General features: G+C 39.8%; 1 protein-coding gene across 1 annotated transcript in view; it reads right to left on the minus strand.

Moving 5' to 3' along the window:
* LOC134745540 (uncharacterized) overlaps positions 1 to 13,873 on the minus strand; it is a 38,810-nt gene extending 24,937 nt beyond the window's left edge. Inside the window, exons 1-5 of the mRNA XM_063679599.1 lie at positions 13,711 to 13,873; positions 8,701 to 8,818; positions 4,746 to 4,936; positions 1,926 to 3,696; positions 1,212 to 1,407 (exon numbers count right to left, since the gene is read on the minus strand). Of these exons, the coding sequence (XP_063535669.1) occupies positions 1,212 to 1,407; positions 1,926 to 3,696; positions 4,746 to 4,936; positions 8,701 to 8,818; positions 13,711 to 13,728 (2,294 nt within the window). The 5' untranslated portion in view covers positions 13,729 to 13,873. The remainder of the gene's footprint in view (positions 1 to 1,211; positions 1,408 to 1,925; positions 3,697 to 4,745; positions 4,937 to 8,700; positions 8,819 to 13,710) is intronic.
* Positions 13,874 to 18,535: the final 4,662 nt, after the last annotated feature.

Raw genomic sequence — 18,535 nt, forward strand, 5'->3', positions numbered from 1 at the left:
CTACAAATGATAAATATGTGAGAATTACATAGCATGGTTCATATTCACAATTTCATAATAGACCATCATTATCAACAATCTCCAATCTTGCTAAATGAACGAGAAATTGATAAACTTACAACTTTTTTCTTTACGGATATTATAGACCTAAATACAAAATAGACCTTTTTCCCATAGTTGACCGAGAGTATGCAAAAGTCTCCGTTTTAGCTTGGTCAAAAATGCTTTCATATGTTCTCTACAGGTCAACCGATACTCATCCGTAAGTAGATTCAATGTTTGGAAATTTTTGAAAATGGCGGGGCCATGCATTTATTATTTTAAAAGTTATGCTCACAAGGTCTACAGGTCAGAGCTACTAGTAATCTGTTACTTAACCGAATGCTTAGAATGGATTGCTTGTATAATTACAAACAACTTGCTACAAAGTAACAGATTCTGCACGATCTCTATCAGTTACAATAGTTTCCCTGTCTTGTTTAAGCACTTATGCAAGGGCATATCTTATCTCATGTCTTCGTACTTAAACTTGCTAATGAACTGATTTGTTTGCAATGTTTTATAGTTTACTCAGCAAGTTTTGTCAACAAGAAATGATTTATTGTTAAACCATTTTCAGAGACGAAAAATAGTACCATCATTGTAAACTAGACATTGCAAATTAGGAGATTCAATAGTAGATTGTGTCACAAGGGAGAAAAATGACATACTTACGGCGAGGGCGTACAATTGAATCCTAAACGAAGCGAAGGATTCTATAATAGAATCCCGAGAGTAGCGAGGGATTCTAAAGTAGAAACTTGAGCGTAGTGAGGGATTCAAGTGTGTTACGCCCAAGACGGAAATAATTTTGCTACCACGTGACACATATTGCTTTTCACATCACATGAGGTAATTATAATGTTTAAAAATATGATTTAAGTTAAAAAAATGCGCAAAAAATGTAAAAATTGTGTCCTAGAACAGAAAAGTGTTACTTTAATCCTTCCTAGCAGGGAAGAAAAGTACCTTAATAACTTTTTTTATTCCAAAAACGAAAATTTGACTTACACTTCGTATAGTTGAGCACATTGTAGAAGGGAGAAAGGATCGAGTTGACGTAGCAATAGTTGAAGCAGTTCGTGAGGCCGCGGGGTAGAAGCGTTACTGTCTTGTTGTCCAGTTGATATTTATTACAATACACTTATGAAAAGGTTGAAAAGTTGACTTACATGGAGTCAATGACGGGCGTGCTGGACTTTCCACGTCGAGTTTGGTAGGGCAGGGCCTTGAGCATGTTGTAGAAGGGAGGACAAGCGATCAAGGCTTGTAGGATCGAGTTGACATAGCAGTAGTTGGAACGGTTCGTGAGGCCGCGGGGTAGAAGCGTTACGGGCTTATGGTCCAGTTGATATTTGGACAGGAATTCTGAAAATAAGAAACCGTTTAAAGGAACTGTAAGTAAAACAATTAAGTTGTATTCTCCGAGACTGGAATGGGCTGGTCAAATGTTATAAACGTAAAATATTGAAACAAATTTAAGTAAATAGTAAAATTAAGTTTTACAGCAGATTTAGGAATTTATTTAAATGGAGTTACTATTTCGACTCAAGAGGCTGATTTTTATTTTGTAGTTGTTTTTTTTTTGTCTGATTTTGAAAAAAATGTGGTAAGTTTCAAGAGCTCCTCATTCTAGGCGAAATAAACACGAAATCCTAATTTGGGACAAAAAAAAAGTGTGTTATTTTTTTAGGACAAACGGTAAAATTGCCTTATGTGTATTGTACAGAATAGAGAAGTAGAGAACTATCTATTCACCAGATTTTCTCAAAATATGACGAAAAAAAAAAAAACAAAAAAAAAATCGGGCCTTTTAGCTCTTTGCAAATAAGACAAAACATGACGATTTACTTTCAATGATAATCAGAGATTTTGAAAATGTTTACCTCCCATCCTGTAAGAGTTCGGGTCATCAGCAAACGGCGAGGGTGGCACAGGCAGCGCTGGTGTAGGATCCTTCTGAATAGGAACCTCCCGGACCTCAGGGACAGGTTGGCTGGGAGATGCCGGTTTAGCAGCAGGGGTTATACTGATGGCATTCACAGAAGTCTTCTCGGAGTAGGAGATGGCAGAAGGCGCGGCGGCCGGCCGAGGCACAGGGGAGCTTTTATCTGGAGCCGTTATTTGAGATGGAGACGCGTCAAAAGGGGGCACTTTCGCTACTGGTTTTTGAATGCTAGCTGTCGCTGGTGGCGATACTGTGGTCGGGCTTGGGGGTTCTTCGACAGGTAAAGGTGCCGGCGGCGAAGCGGTCACTGTAATCGCTGCAGTCTTGCTTGAGAACAGACTTGCCCAGGATTTCCCTGGAGCCGGTTGCGGCTGAGGCTGAACCACAGGCGGTGGTAAATCTCCACGGTTTCTAGGTGTCGGTGGTGGGGGGAAATCTGACGCTGTTGGTGCTGGAGGTGGCGGCTGAGGCACTGGAGGCGGTTCAGGCGCGGCTGTCGACTTCCTAGAGTGTCCGAAAGGCGATTTGTTAGTTACGATCAGCGGTGGCCCTTGCGAATGTAGCGTGATCGAGATAGGCATAGGCGCCTTGCTTGGCGGCAGCGGCGGATCGCGTTTAGGATGCTCAACTGGCGCGGCGGGGCTTGGGACTTCCGCAGTTTCACTCGTCGGTGACCTGTTAGCCACGTTATCCCTCTTCTGTCTGTTGCCAAACGGCGCCTTTGGGGTTGATACCGCCTGTTGTACAGGAACGGCCGCTTGAGGAACCAGAGGCTTAGCCGGTTGCTTGCCTCCTGAGAATGGGGCTGCTGGGCCTTTCGTAGTCTTAGTCACGACTGGAGGCATTTTATTCGGAGCGGGAACTTGACTCGCAGACGCCATCGGCGGGAACGCCTTAGCAGGTATCGGATTAACTTCAGGTGCCTTTTCATTCGCTACCCAAGCTGGCTTGACGGTTTCTACTTTAGGAGTCGGTGAAGCTTTGTCACTGGGAGGTTTTTGTTCTATTGGCCGTTCTGTTTGCTTCGGGCTGCCCGGGCCCTTGCTGACGGTCAGATCTTTAATAGGCAATGATTCGACAGCGGAGGCGGTCGCTGGCGGCGCCTTCTGTTCTTGACTCTTTTCTGGCGGAGTATACGATTTATTCTGATTGTGCGATTGAACTACGAAGTTTTTAGCGTGAACGTTAAACTGGTGCGGAGTCGATTGATGTGGAGGTTGGGGCTGTATAGGTATAGGTGGTGGATGTGGAGGTGGGGGGAGATACATGGGTGGCATGTATTCTACGCCTCCGTCTACGGGCGGGCCGTATGGAGGAGCGTAATGAGCGCCAGCGTAGTAAGCATCTACAGCTTCTTGCTCCATCACAACCTCTTGCTGGTATTCATCAGGTTTGTCTTCTCCTTCGACGGGCATCTGATATTCTTGGTAGTAAGGCGGGTAGGCGTAAGGTCCGTACACTAGAGGTTGGTATACGGGTAGGTGGTAGAGGGGGGCTCCTGCCTGGGCCTGTGCGGCGGGGTAGTACTGTGGGTACTGGACGTAGTAGGGGGGTGGTTGTGGTGGTGGCGGGGAGGGGGGGCGCTTGCCGCGGCGGTCGCGGCGGTGGTTGCGCGGTGGGCGGTCGACTTGCGGCGGCGGCGCGTATTGCGGCTGGGGCGGCTGGTAGTACTGTCCCATGTAACCGTGCACGTTCACATTGGCGGTGACCTGGGGAAATCTCACAATAAAGTTGCTAATCCTATTTTAAATACTTATCTAAAAATTGTAGCCTGATATAGAGAATTAAAAAAAATACAATTTTGACATTTAATAACCATTATTATGACAAAGGCCATTGAGCGTCCACACAAGGCATTTAAGGTTCATCATACCGGTAAGGCTGACCTTTGGTTATCTTTTCTTAAGACTAATTTAAATCATTTCTGAACACCCGAAAAATTGTGTTATACAAGAGACTAAACTAATCAAGGCAGTCACCATTATGTAAAAATATAGAATTTTTCAACAGATGTTGTTCATTTATAAATTTTGGAAATTCATTAGTTATGCAGTCCATGCCCTGTCACTCTTATAACAACTTGTCTGGGGTCATAGGGTCAAATCATTATTGAACATGAACTTTCGAGGCATTAACATAATGCTGCATATTTCATGTTAAGTATAGTGCGATAAAGTATTTTTTTACAAATATTTTCGTATGTATGGGTGGATCACCTAATTCTTGGTGCAATCCCAGTAGTTAGAAGTCAAAAATAGCGTCTGTTAGTAACACCTTCTACAAACTTATTGTCTAAGTAGATGAACTATCATGTTTTTTTTGTGAACTTAAATGATTAAAAGCAGAAGCTTTCAAACTACGATTGATGGGCTGAATTCAGCCCAGGAGCCCCTACTTTTGGCTAGCAGGGAGAAAGTGGTAGAGAAACTGTCAATCCGACCCGTGATAAGGAACCGGGAGAGCAGACAGCTTGGCTGTTGCCTTGTGACTAAAAAGTTTGGAGACCCGCCTGGCTTACGTACACGTTGGGCGGCGCCACGGGCCACTGCTGCGGGTAGGCGGGCGGCGGCTGCGAGTGGGGCGCCATCTCGCATACCCACCTGGCTGACGTACACGTTGGGCGGCGCCACGGGCTACTGCTGCGGGTAGGCGGGCGGCGGCTGCGCGTAGGGCGGCGGCGGCGACTGGGGAGCCATCTCGCATTTGGCCGGCTACAGACTACTACTGTAGCCGGCCGCATGCACTAGCATGTACCTACCTGGCTGACGTACACGTTGGGTGGCGCCACGGGCCACTGCTGTGGGTAGGCGGGCGGCGGCTGCGCGTAGGGCGGCGGCGGCGCGCGCTGCGGCGAGTGGGGCGCCATCTCGCACTCGCCGCCCGACAGGCTGTCCAGGCTGCTCGACACGGTGCGGGGGCCCAAGGTCGACGAGGAACACGAAGACAGATCTAAGGTGAAACATGTTGTGAGCGTGAAGGGTACCCCGAAAATAAACCCTAGCTGAGCGAAATAAGCCCAGGACATATTGCAAGGCCTCTTTGCTACTGACTGTAACAACGAGATTTTCGGACTTATGTAGGATATATCATTTGCTATTTAGGTACTGGCTATGTGGTAAAGGAAAACATTGTGAAGATACCTGACTTACTTATACCAAAAACCATAACTTTCCCATCTGGGTTGGACGCTAAGAGTAGTAAGGACAACAGTAGGCCATTTGGAAGTTCAAATGACCAGCAAAGAAAAGTATGTACTAGGAAGACACAATTAAATGATGATTCTTTGGCTCCGTAATATCAATGAGTAGGTAGGCATTTTGATAGTTTTCAGGGTTCCGTAGCCAAAGGGTAAAAACGGGATCCTATTACTAAGACTCCGCTGTCCGTCCTTCTGTCTGTCTGTCTGTCCGTCTGTCACCGGGCTCTAATCTCATGAACCGTGATAGCTAGACAGTTGAAATTTTCACAGATGATTGAGATGATGTATTTCTGTTGCCGATATAACAACAAATACTAAAAACATAATAAAATAAATATTTAAGTGGGGCTCCCATACAACGTGTTTTTTTTTTGCCGTTTTTTGCGTAATGGTACGGAACCCTTCGTGCGCGAGTCCGACTCGCACTTGGCCGGTTTTTTCTGCTATCATGGTAGGCCCTTAAGTTTAGAAAGAAGGCTGCCATATCCTTTTCTTAGGCTGCCGCTCCTCTTGAGGCGGAGATGAGAGAAGAGGAGACGTGCGTAAATCAATTAATAGCATTACATCTCTTCTCCGCTCTGTTGGATTACAACCAATGCTATTGGTTGCTTCCCGCATGTCTCCTTTCATCTCCGCCTCAGTGGAAAGACAACATAAAAAAGGATTGATTAATATCACGTCCATTTTGTTTTGTATTATACAGCCTACACCTTTATTGTCAACAGATACCTTTATTGTTCACAACTTCTGACGTCAGTTGTTCTATTTTTACGATTCAAGTATCAACTAGGTATGAAAATAAGAGATCGAATGCAATGATAGCACTACATACAGAATTTAGATAATTGAATTTGGAGTATTTTTTTTTGTATAACACAGTATACAAGAATATTGAAGTAAACGCGTGGTGTTTGAATAGTTGACAGCCCGTTTCTAATTAATATTGCTTTAAATTAAGATTGAAGGTGGCAATTATTGGGTCAGTGTTCAGGACTTGGACATTTTAGTAGATTATATAACAAGGGCATAAAGTAACCCATTTTATCCGAGGAAATTTATCGGTCCGAGCGCAATTGAGGGCCGATATAGAGCGAGGATAAAATGGGCACTTATGCCCGAGTTGTATACTTTGCTTTTCACTTCGAGGAAAATATACAGAAATATCAAATATTTAAGGTTATTTTACCGTATTTATTCAAGACTAAAGAAATCAGTACTCGGGCCTGCGCACGGCCGCGTGGGAAGCGCCGGTCACCAGCTGCAGCAGTGGCAGTTTGTATGGCAGGTTTCGGCCTTCATTGCTAAATCAATAATGGTCGTCATAGATAATTTTACTTTATGCACTAGAGCATAAAAATCAACTTTATACCGCATACACGCGGTTTGAACACCAACTTTACGAGCATAAGAAGTGAAAACATTATTACTTGCTTGTTAAAAAACTACTCTGCCGCTATGTCTACATTTGCCGTATAACTTTTTTGATTGTAATAAAAGACAATTTCTAATTTAAACCGATCAAAGCAGTTAGTTCGCTGTGCCAGTTTTAACATTATAATCTCGGCTTTCATTGATATCGACTCATAGGTGAAGGCGTTACCACGACGACCTATACAATACCTTACACAATAGCAATTCGAACAATAGGATCATATTGCAAATATTACATAAATACCGATTTGCACCCTTGACGATTTAAACACAGGCAGTTCAGATATATGTTATGCTATATCGTCTTCGCGTTATCCCGGCATTTTGCCACGGCTCATGAGAGCCTGGGGTCCGCTTGACAATTAATCCTAAGAATTGACGTAGGCACTAGTTTATACGAAAGCGACTGCAATCTGACCTTCTAACCCAGAGGGGGAACTAATAGGCCTTGTTAGGATTAGTCCGGTTTTCCTCACGATGTTTTCTTTCACCGAAAAGCTACTGGTAAATATCAAATGATATTTCGTAGTTTTCGTAGTCATTCGGGGTAACAGCTCGCAGTGGGCAAAAGATCGCAGCTCCCCGCTCTCCGCTGGTGAAAAGGGGGCTGAGGTGTGTGTTAGCGGAATTCAGTGGCCGCCGTTTCGGAGCCACGTGCCGCGCGCGCAAGTTACGTACGCGTCGAGACAGGGCACCGAATACGAAAAGTGTTAATAATTTCTTCAATTATCGTTTCCATCAATATTCCTGAATGCGTACGTTTACCCCGCACGCGTAATTTTACCCAATAGCTTGCGTAATTACGCATAATCACGAATATAAACAAAATAAGTAGCCTTGGACGTAAACAGACCTAAATAATGGAAATACATAAAGGGGCCCACTGACTATCAGTCCGCCGGACGATATCAGCCTGTCAGTTAGAACAAAAATTTGACAGTTCCGAACAACTGACAGGCCGATATCGTCCGGCGGACTGATAGTCAGTGGGCCCCTTAAGGTACCCTACGGGAATTTTATCCAATAACTTAGGAAATCGCATTTTTGGTTATTTTAGAGCATTGAAAATAAAGTGCGTGCTTTTGACCCGAATGACTACACAAGTTTCGAAAAACTCATTGGTACGAGCCGGGGCTTGAACCCGCGACCTCCGGATTGAAAGTCGCACCGCTCTTACCGCTAGGCCACCAGCGCTTCTTCTATATCAAAATTTTACGAGTAATTAATTAAAATTGCCTATGTCGCATTTTTTTCTAATTTGGATTTTCAGCTACCAGATCCCGTGCTGCTACGCGAAAACGGTCTTATAAGACCTTCCCGCGATTTCAAATTAATGAAGTTTGGCGTTTACAGATTTTGGAAAAAACATACAAAACATGCAGTAAAAGGTCATTTTGACAAACTTTTTTTTTGAGGCCATACGATCCAATTCCTATCGAGGATCAAAACTCAAAAGCTTGTATGGGACCAAAAAAAAATTTCCGGCTAGAAAAGCCACAACTCCAGGAAAACTTTTCCCATACGATTAGTATGAAAATAAAAACTTTTATTTTTCACATGCAATTTTTTTTATGCCAATCGATTCCAATCCTATGCAGTATCAATAGTTTCCTAGGGGTCAAATTAAGGTAATGTACTAAAAAGCCACAAACTAAAGATTTTTCTACATATTTACTATGGAGAAAACGTGAAATTTTATTCACATTTTAAACCCCGTCTCTCTAACCGTAACGTATTTTGAATGTTGTTACACTGTAATGTCTTCATACCATCCTGTATAGCAAAAGTATTTTAGTTACAATATGTTGAATAAAAACATGTAATTTATTTTTCATTAAACCGGTCCGGTTTAAATTACGAGGTATTCTTATCAAATGATAATAATATTTTGTACAGTCGCCATCAGGTATATCGGAGCGGCCAGGACGCTCACAAATATCTGAACACGCCTCTATTGTCATGTTCATGTCATATTTCATGTTATTTTAGAATTTCGTTTTAAAATGAGAGCGTAACTGCAATTATAAATGGCGGCGGCTTTCGTGTGCTATTAATCAGCGAATAATTAAATATTCTAACTCACCAATGGCAGGCTCGGTCCAACCGTAGCTCGAAGCCTCCGTCTTCCGCTGGTAAAGTGCACACTGCAAACTGCTCAGTTCCGCTTCTTTCACATCTGACAAGTCTAGGAACTCATATTCCTGAAACACGTCACGAATATATAGCCATGTATCTATCGCGGTTAGCAAATGTAACTTTGTTTGGAAATTCATTCAATATGATATTGTATCGTGACACGTACGGCAATTTCAATTTTAAAGCCACATTTAGACGGTTCAAGAACTTCATTCAATACTCGATACATTGATAACTATATAGAGTACAATAAATTCAGTCGTTCGACCAAATAACTCAATGTAGCGAAAATCGCATGCAAGATTGAAAGGTTCAAGCCTGAATATTTTATAGTATTGTTAGTGGGAAAAATCAATCCTTTTGTGTTCATTGTTTAACTATTATTAATTTCACAATACAATCTTGTGCAACTCTTTTTTTTTTACACAAAACATTATGTATGTATAGTTTGTCAAAGGAATGTCTTATTTCAAACATAGACAGAGAGAATCATACTATCTTTGTTTTACACTAGTATTAGCACCCAAACGAAAAGGACGAGTATAGTTTTTTTTGTTCTTATTTACTGACAATTTGGTATTTTTTAATGAAATTATTGTCAATATTTAAATTCAAAATTTCATAATTGATTCATCAAAAATTTGGGACGTCAACTTGATGAGGATATTGAACATTAAATTTATTCCACCTGGTAAGAGTCGGAGCAAGCTAAATCTGTACACACTTTGCCGTGACAGGGTGTGAAAATGCCATCATAACGTCAAATAATGTCGTGTGTCTAATGGCACCGCCACAATTTCTCCCTGCAAAGTCGGTGCGTATTTAGCTTGAACGGACTCTACAATATTATAAAGTAACTTTAAACAAACTCGTAGTGCAAGCGGTAGTACTATTAGTTATTCTGTGGTGCAAGTCTCAACCCACAAATCTAAATAGTCCCAAAGCTTTCCAAAAGCCCCAGGCATCGATATACACTTAAATGAATTACCAAATAAAGTCACCGCATTTGTTAAGCATGGCAGAATAGCATTCACACCAAGACCACAGATTCTGAGGCCAGACACATTCCTTAACTACCAGAAGTTTTAAGCTTTTCAGATAGGGAAGGCAGAATAGACTGCAATCATACTTAAAAATCTTAAAATGATGTATATAATAAAGTACTTTGTTCAATTTTACATATATGTATATTTATATTACACATACATGCTAGACTATTTGATTTGTGTAACAGTTTACACATATTCTACAGCATTATTTAAACTTCTTGTGTGTGTGCTGTGTGATGGGACAATTTTATTTCAAATATTTACATAAACATACTTTATAAATGAAAGTCTTGCATGGATCAAGGTCATCAAGGATCAACTATATGCCTTGTTAATTATGGTTATTTCTTGTTTCTAATAAACTCATCAAAATCAAGGCAAACCAATATAATTAATAATGCAACATGCCGGTTTTATCCCAATATCTTTGTATAATTATGATATTTTCAACAATCTAACACTATTAACGGAATTATGTCAGTCACATAGTCAAAGCTTGATGTTGAAATACTATATTTATTTATTTATATTTTTGGAGATCCAACAGCTATCAATACAAAGTAGCAACAATTCCTAAGAGATGGAAAGCCAATTACAGGATCACACTTGTAGCTACATATTTATTTAAGTTTTACTTAAATGAAAAGTGTCAATCTCATGCATCATATAATTGTCATAGTTTTCAAATAAACCAATGTGATGTAGCATTTTAACCTTTTGGACGCCAATGACCGATATATACGCACGGTGCGTAACGCCAAAGACCGATTAATCGGTCATAGACCACAGAGCAACATAGACCTACATTGTTAATTGTACACTGTATCTTAATGAAAGCGAGGAGAGGAGTGTTATTGTAGTTGACCAAACAAAGTACTTCATTGCATAATCTTTTAAGTGCGACTGCATAGAAGTGATGACAGTCTCATAATGTTCATAATACTGCTTTTATGAAATGTCATAACAATGATGTCCTAGGCAATAATCTAGGAAATTGTATATACAAGATAGTGTAGTATTTACATACATATACATACAGGAACTACAGCCAAAAGTTGAGTCATTGTAATAGAAAGCTTACAATGAGAGTAAGTACTGACAGTAGGGCTATTAGAATCCTAATAAAAGAAGTAATTAATAGGGAAATAGTTGTTTTGTACTCTTTACTAACCCTTTACAGTTGATTTAATAAATTTTTTTAATTTACCATACTATTTTAGAAATTATGAAATGAGTGTTAAAAACGCAATAGAGTCTGCATAAGCTAACTTTGCACCGACTTGAATAGAACAAAGTGTCAATATAAACGGCATATTTTTATAGAAATTTACCATTATTGATGACATTACAGAGGGCTTGGTCCGACTATCAATGGGAGTATGCCATCTGCTAATCACTCAAAACCTATGCTATACTACCCGTAAACCAATCATGTTTGTCATGGTTTGTCTTTAGTATCTGCAAATATTAGTTGTGTGGTTTGCAGATACTATAGACACAAACATAAAAGATGCCTTTAAGGTACCATTTACAGTAGTGTGCCATATAATAGCAGTTTATTTATTTCATATTAGTCAATTAAGTAAATATGTGGTATTTTCTATAAAAAGGGACCTTATTGTCGATGGCGCTTACGTCATTATTAACGATGCTCCGATATAAATACAATGCCGCGCGACGCTGGGTGGCGTAACTGGCGTAAGCAAGCGCCATCGACAATAAGGTCCCTTTTCATAGAAAATGCCCCATATTTTCTAAAAATAGGTTACAGATAGTCATAATTTGATAAATTGAATTGAATTGAATTGAATAATTTGTGTATCACCAGAACCTCAAGCAAGCAAACAAACCAAATATGTAGTGTAGTCAGTCAAAAATCAACAATAAAGTCTTAATGATGAACCGTAATTATACTGTGCAAGGGATATCCTCTTACAGAAAAGTTTAATAATTTATAAATCCTTTCTATAATGTACGATTCCCACCGACCGGCTGGAGTTGTGCCGCGGCGAAGCGAATTCTACTATTAAATGCACTCTACCCTTATATTTTATTATAAGTTACTCTATGATTAAATCATAGTGGATTTATCAGTTTGAAATTAAACGACTCAATTACACTATTTGACCCTTTTAATTGTTCTTATAAATTAGGATGCCTTTATAGCAGTCATAAGACCAAAGGAAATGGATCACAGAACACAGGTAACATAGCGATTCATAAGAGCACCTGGCCCCTGTTTCACCACATTCACAATTGTTGCCTGACATTCAGAATTCACGGTACATTTTTGGTTCACCAAGTAAAATTTATGCTATATACAATTGTTACAGAATACCGGCCCAGAAATGTACAAAAAAGTCACTGCCAGGTGTCAAGTATGTGAAATAAAGTCATCTAAGCTAACTTTGCATCAACATGAACAGAACAAAGTGAGAGTGTCATTGTAAATGACATATTTACCTTACATAGAAATTTTACATTAATAATGCCATCACCAAACTTTGTCATTGCAAATGCCATGCAGAGTGAGCTTGGTTGAATAGACATTTAGTAACAGCTCATGTGAAACAACCAGTATTGTTGTATGCATTGAGATAGTCTCCCTTTTTATGAGATACCTACAGTTGAGTGTTGTTTGTCACAGAGTTAAAGTTTTCTCTTTAGGTACGGCAGAACAATTAATAAATATTCTAAATCAAAGGAACTTATTCATTTTTTCAAGAGTTGTATTCATTATTTGTAATGCTAATGTGCATAAAAATTAATGTAGTTATTAACAGAAAAGTCAGTGACATTGTATATTCCAATCCGTGTAATGTTACAAGTTTTGTAACCAGTTTTGTCTGTACTTTTCAAGTATTTAAGTGCTTTGTCATAGTGCAAGTGATTAAATGTATTTTAAAAGTAGCACAGATATTTATAGTAATCTAATTCAACAAATTTACACTTCAAGTAAAATTTCAAGTATTCTATTTGAGATATTTAGGTACCTAACTCACCGTTTGTAGTTATAGAGATTGAGAGACTTTGAGGTTATTTTCAACTAGTTCCTCAACTATACATAGTTATAGAATATAAGCAATGAAATGAAAGTGACAGTGGAACAATTTGGAGACAACTAAGAAACACATTTGTTGTTATTAATTCAACTTATAATAAGTAGTTCAACATAACTGTCCAAGATCAGTAGGCATGTAGGTATTTTAGTGGAAAAGTAACCTTGAAGTTAACCGCAAAACTAAAGATACATTGACACTTCTTCCCAAGATGAACATTGGACTTTTTTACATTCACTGCCTGTCAAATTTGTAGGTTATACAAAACACCTACTGATGAAACACCCATTTTAAAGCACAAATACATGATCAGAAACTTTGAAATACACTTCGCGGTGTCCAAACGTGCAAAGTAGAAGTATATTACGCAATTATGTACCAAATAACAACAACAACAAATCTACGCACATGTGGTTTGTACTCGTGAAATAAGATGCAATAGTGAAAATGACATACCTAAAAGCAATGTTTATTGAATCAACTTCCATTGCAATCCTTTTCGATTTAAGCGTGATTTTCAGCCTCTAATCGTGCCTCTTAATAACGCAAAGCTGTAAAATATGCGGAACATTTGGAGGACTATAAGATGGCGTAATAACGCTCGGGCCGAGTTGCCGGGCCGGGTGTCAATTATGTATTGACAAATCAACACACTGAAGATTCTTTATCACATTACTCGAAACTGGGCACCATCTATTTATGAAAACTATCACCACTTACCTTCCACGTGCCCACAATTTCTGGAAAGAGATATTTTTTCTAATGTAATGGCCAGTTTCAAAATCACCAAAACAAGAAACAAAAGCCAAACAAATTAAAAAGTACATGTGGAATGAACAGTCTGCTTACCGTTTTCATCAAATCCATGGCCTTTTAGAGAACACCATTACGAATTATACCGCGGTTAATATTGCACATGAATTTTAGTCTTATAGACACAAATCTTGGAACGGGATCTACGCTGTCGAGTCGAGGCCATGCAGCACTCACTCAACCAACAATACTACAGAACAGGATGTGACAAAAGCCGCGCTCATTCAATTGGCTAATTTTAGCCAATAGGAACGCCGGGTTGCTTCCATAGACACCTATCTGTAATGGTATTTTTTTTAGTTTTGTGCTAAATAAAGCTCACCATGCACGTACAGGCTAAACAAAACTACCAACCTAAGAAAGTTATCGAATGCTTCAGCTACGCGTCAACAGATGGCGCTTTTCTTTAAATTTAAATGTAACAGCTAATAGTACGCTCAATCTTGTTTCCATTTATGCATGCCCTGAGAATAATCCCTATAACATTATTTCGGAAAACTAAAAATTCCATAAAACATTGTCAGTATGATTATCATTATAGCTACATGTTAGTAAGTACAGTACATAATGTATGCAGGCCTTCGCTCAACGTCTGCCTAACTTCACCCATCCTTTTGTCTATAACAAAGTCAATACTAAAGTCCCTATCAAAAAGTTGACCGTTAGGGAAGTTCAGAAAAAAATATCCTCTTGGCTCAGCTCTCTTTCCTACGAGGACATAGAAGATCTTCTAAAAGTTGACAAATAAATAATTTTCTCTTCTCACATACATACACATACACACACACACACACACACACGCGCGCGCGCGCGCGTATCACACATTCACTCGCAACAATTAACTTGATCGAGTCGCACGCTTATGGTTATAACTTTAAAATTCCAATAAGTAATGCTTGTTTCTTAATAACTTATTGTAAAAATGTGAAATTAATTCTGTTTTCTATCTCCTCTTCTTATAGGCTTTAAGTTATGTTAATTAATTGTATAAACTTATTCGAGTCTGGGTTTTACCTACGAGACAGGCCAAGCCAAGTGTAGGAACCAGAGTAACCTGACTGTATTTTTCTATGCCAGGTACATTTTGTCAACTGTGTTTAATTAATATTGTCTTCGGTTACCGCGATAGTTACTCATGAAATAAAACTATGAAAATATGATTTTTTTTTTATCGCGTATATATATATATCTTTACTTGAAAAATAATTATAGTGTATAACTAGCCTTATGAACCGATTTTGCATGTACAACCAGCCTTAAAGTTTGTAGTCTATGATTGTTCATTATTTTAGTATGTGGGTATTTTTGCATTTTGTAATTTTTCCTCAGTCACCCGTTGACCACGAACGCTGTAAAGAGTTCGAAACGTCGGGATGTATTATAAATTCAATATACGCGATATAATCCGTTTTCATAGTTTTATTTCATGTGTTTAATTAAGTTAATCTTAACAACCCTGTAAATATTTTTGTGTACCTACAATAAAATTATGAAATTTTGATTTTTTTTTAAATTTACTTCCGGCTTGATCATGGCTTAATTGAGCGTCGAGATTGAGGTACCGAAATGACGGAGTTGTTGAGTATCAAACATAGAAAAACATATAAACCGAATTCTTCAAAAAAGGAGTGTACAGGTTTTTAAAGGGTCGGCAACGCGCGTGTAATATCTCCGGTGTTGCAGGCGTCCATAGGCTACGGTAACTGCTTACCATCAGGCGGGCCATATGCTTGATTGCCACCGACGTGGTATTAAAAAAAAATTGAGAACTTCCTCCTTTTGAAATCTTGAAGTCTGATAAAAAAGGACGCAGATGGGAAGACTTGGTTGGTAGGCCAGTTGGTAGATATGAACCTCGAGGTCATGTTATACTGGATAAATTAAATGCAAGTAGAAAAGGTAGGTTTTATAAAATAGCGTGGCTAGGTAGCTTGTAGCTTGATAAGCGCAGGCGCGAAAAGAGAAAGGCCAGGATTACACTTGAAAGTTTTACTTACGTAAGTAGGGACACAGCTATACTACAGAATGAGATATGAATATCGTTATCTCATTCTAGCAAACAGCTAAGTAAAACTTACAAGTGTACTTACGAGCGCACCAGTGCAGTGCGAAAGAGAACCTCGCTGTGAGGTTTGGCGCGAAACTTGTCGTTGCAACACGTTGCAAGCTTGGATTTGTCATTACGACAGCACTAGTAATAGTAGGGTTAGTAATTAGTACGATTGTTCCTTAGGTCAAACAAAGCTGATTTGGGAATGCACGGTACGATCTTGTGGCTACCGCACCAAAAAGGGGGCGGTGAGGGGAGGGGGGGGGGGGGGGGGGGTGAAAGAGTCGCTCCTCAGGTCCAATCTCTGCTATATTTCTTCCTCTTAGCATATAGGGCAAGATATTTATATATATATACATATATATATATATATATATATATATATATATATATATATATATATATATATATATCATTTGTCGAACGCGATCCTCAACAAAATAGCAGGTAAGTGTAAGTGTATGCCTTAAACAGTTTTAATTGTTTATACTGGCAGCACTGCCAGAATATTAAAAGGTTTAACAAATCTTTGACAGTAGGAGGTAGAAGACGTTTTTTCCCAACGGAACAATGTTCGCGTGGGCGGGAAGTAAGTTGTGTAGAAAGAAAGAAGACCTGCGGGTTTTAATTGGTGAGTGTTAGAAATATAGTTTCATCATTATTTGTACGAGAGAGATGAAGGGATATCCAAGAATGAAGAATGAGAATTAGAACAGAAACAGCCAAGAATAAGCCAAATGGCTGTGAGTGGACAGGGTCGGGCTATAAGGGGAGTTGTGGAGGCCCGCGGCGGAGAAAGAATCTCCTCCAAACAATCAGAATAGAAACTAAAATAGAACGTAAATTGTATTAGAATCTAGATCAGAATATAAATCTAGAAATCACTTCATCTCTCACTCTTTAGTATTATATGTGGTATATTTTCAGATGTATCTTGTCGTTATGTCTTTCTGGATTTCACGTGCCTATAAATCCCGGTCTTTTGATAGGCTTGCGTGGGGATATAGATCCAACACGTAGAGTCCCCTTGGAGCTGCCTGCTGGAACCCGTTCACAGGTGCAACAATAGACACCCATGAACCGGTCGCAGCAGGCATTGGGACTATTGTAGAAAAAGTGAACAGTATACCGGTTTATGGATTGAAGTTTGGCTGGTCAAAAGATTGGGCTATTGCTGAGAGGTCCGGACACCTGCCATAACAATGTCTGTACACGTTATCGAGGCAGGCGGTGACTCGCCGCTGACTAGATGGGCCCCTGAAACTGCCGTCGTAAAGACGACCAGGAGCAACACCGGTGTGAGCGGCTCAGGGGTGTCGAGAGGTGTGCGCCGCTTTCTACCCAGTGGCTGTTACCAGCCACTGTGCCAACTCGCGTCTTATGCATCTTTCACTTCCACCCCTGGAGGATATAGCTCTTACGACTCCCCTCTGGACGGCCAATGAAGGCAAGCCAGAGCTGAGAGTCCTGCGGGTCCCCTTGGGGTCCACTCCGACCGACGAAGACTCGCCGGAGACGGAGACCCTGACCGACTCTCTGGAGCATTCGGGTCCGTGGGGTCGTCACTCCCCAACAGCTCGCCACAAGCTGCCCTGCGGGCTTTTCGTTATGTCTTATTGTTCTAACAATGCCATGCATGCCTGAGTTCTAACTCAGGCATGGTAATAAAGAATAATACTCTAGTTGCCAGCCTTGCATAGATATAGATGTCACGACATCATTTTCGTATAATTTAGGGACAAGGAATTTACTTCTAAAATAATTATTATACCTGCGCCATACAAAATAAAATTATTTTTGTACATAAAATGAAAATGTTATGTAATTTTTTGTGATAATTTTGGCTGTTATACAATCAACAGTGTGGCGATTTGCACTAAATAAAAAATTGGATAAACAGCCCATTTATTTTTTATTCTGGAACATATATATATCACACTAAAGTAGGCATTCATGGCGACCGTTCCGACTTCAGATTCGTGTTAAGGGTCCTCTTGGATCCTCAGATATCGATTTGCATCAAGATTGGGTCTAAAATAAAGAAAATCAAGATGGCGACCGTTCCGTTCAATTTCGACTTCAAATTCGTGTTAAGGGGCCTCTCGAATCCTCAGACATCGATTTGCATCAAGATCGGGTCTAAAATAAAGAAAATAAAAATGGCGACCGTTCCTACCAATTTCGAATTGCTTTTGCAATTAGGATAAATCCTACTATAAATAAATTTCTGGTCAATTTATTATAGGAAACATTGATGGCACAGGAACGCGATTCAGCCTTACCTGACCGATTATCTCTGTCCAAAGATTACCTCCTATTGACTCTGCATTATAAAACACTAGGGCCAATAAGGGGTATTACTGCAATGTTCTGCCACCAGAGTGCAGCACTGGCCCGTTTAGTAAACCATAGAGTAACATACATACTGTACTTTTAACAGGTTTTTTTCAAGTTTTCAGAGATAATACTTAAGATATGACATTGATGCACCAAGCTGGCGGTTTGTTTATAGTGAACCTATACCGGGAAACGAGAATCCTAAATTTCGTTATCTACTGCCTCTTTATCGCTCGAATATGCAAGAGTGACAAAGATGTTACATAACGAAATTATTAGATCCACACTTGGTATCGGGCCCGACGTCGGACCCGAGCAAGAGTCGTTTTCCGTTTCACGGAATATCAACAATAGTGCCATTCTTAACCAAAAGGGTACTTATTGTCGGTTGTCAATAAACCGCTATTTCCATATAGCTTCAATTTAAAATCAACCTTATCGACAACCGACAATGTGGTACGTTTTGGTTGAAAA

Source organism: Cydia strobilella, chromosome 11 (assembly GCF_947568885.1).
Source record: "Cydia strobilella chromosome 11, ilCydStro3.1, whole genome shotgun sequence".
NCBI classification, from domain to species: domain Eukaryota; kingdom Metazoa; phylum Arthropoda; class Insecta; order Lepidoptera; family Tortricidae; genus Cydia; species Cydia strobilella.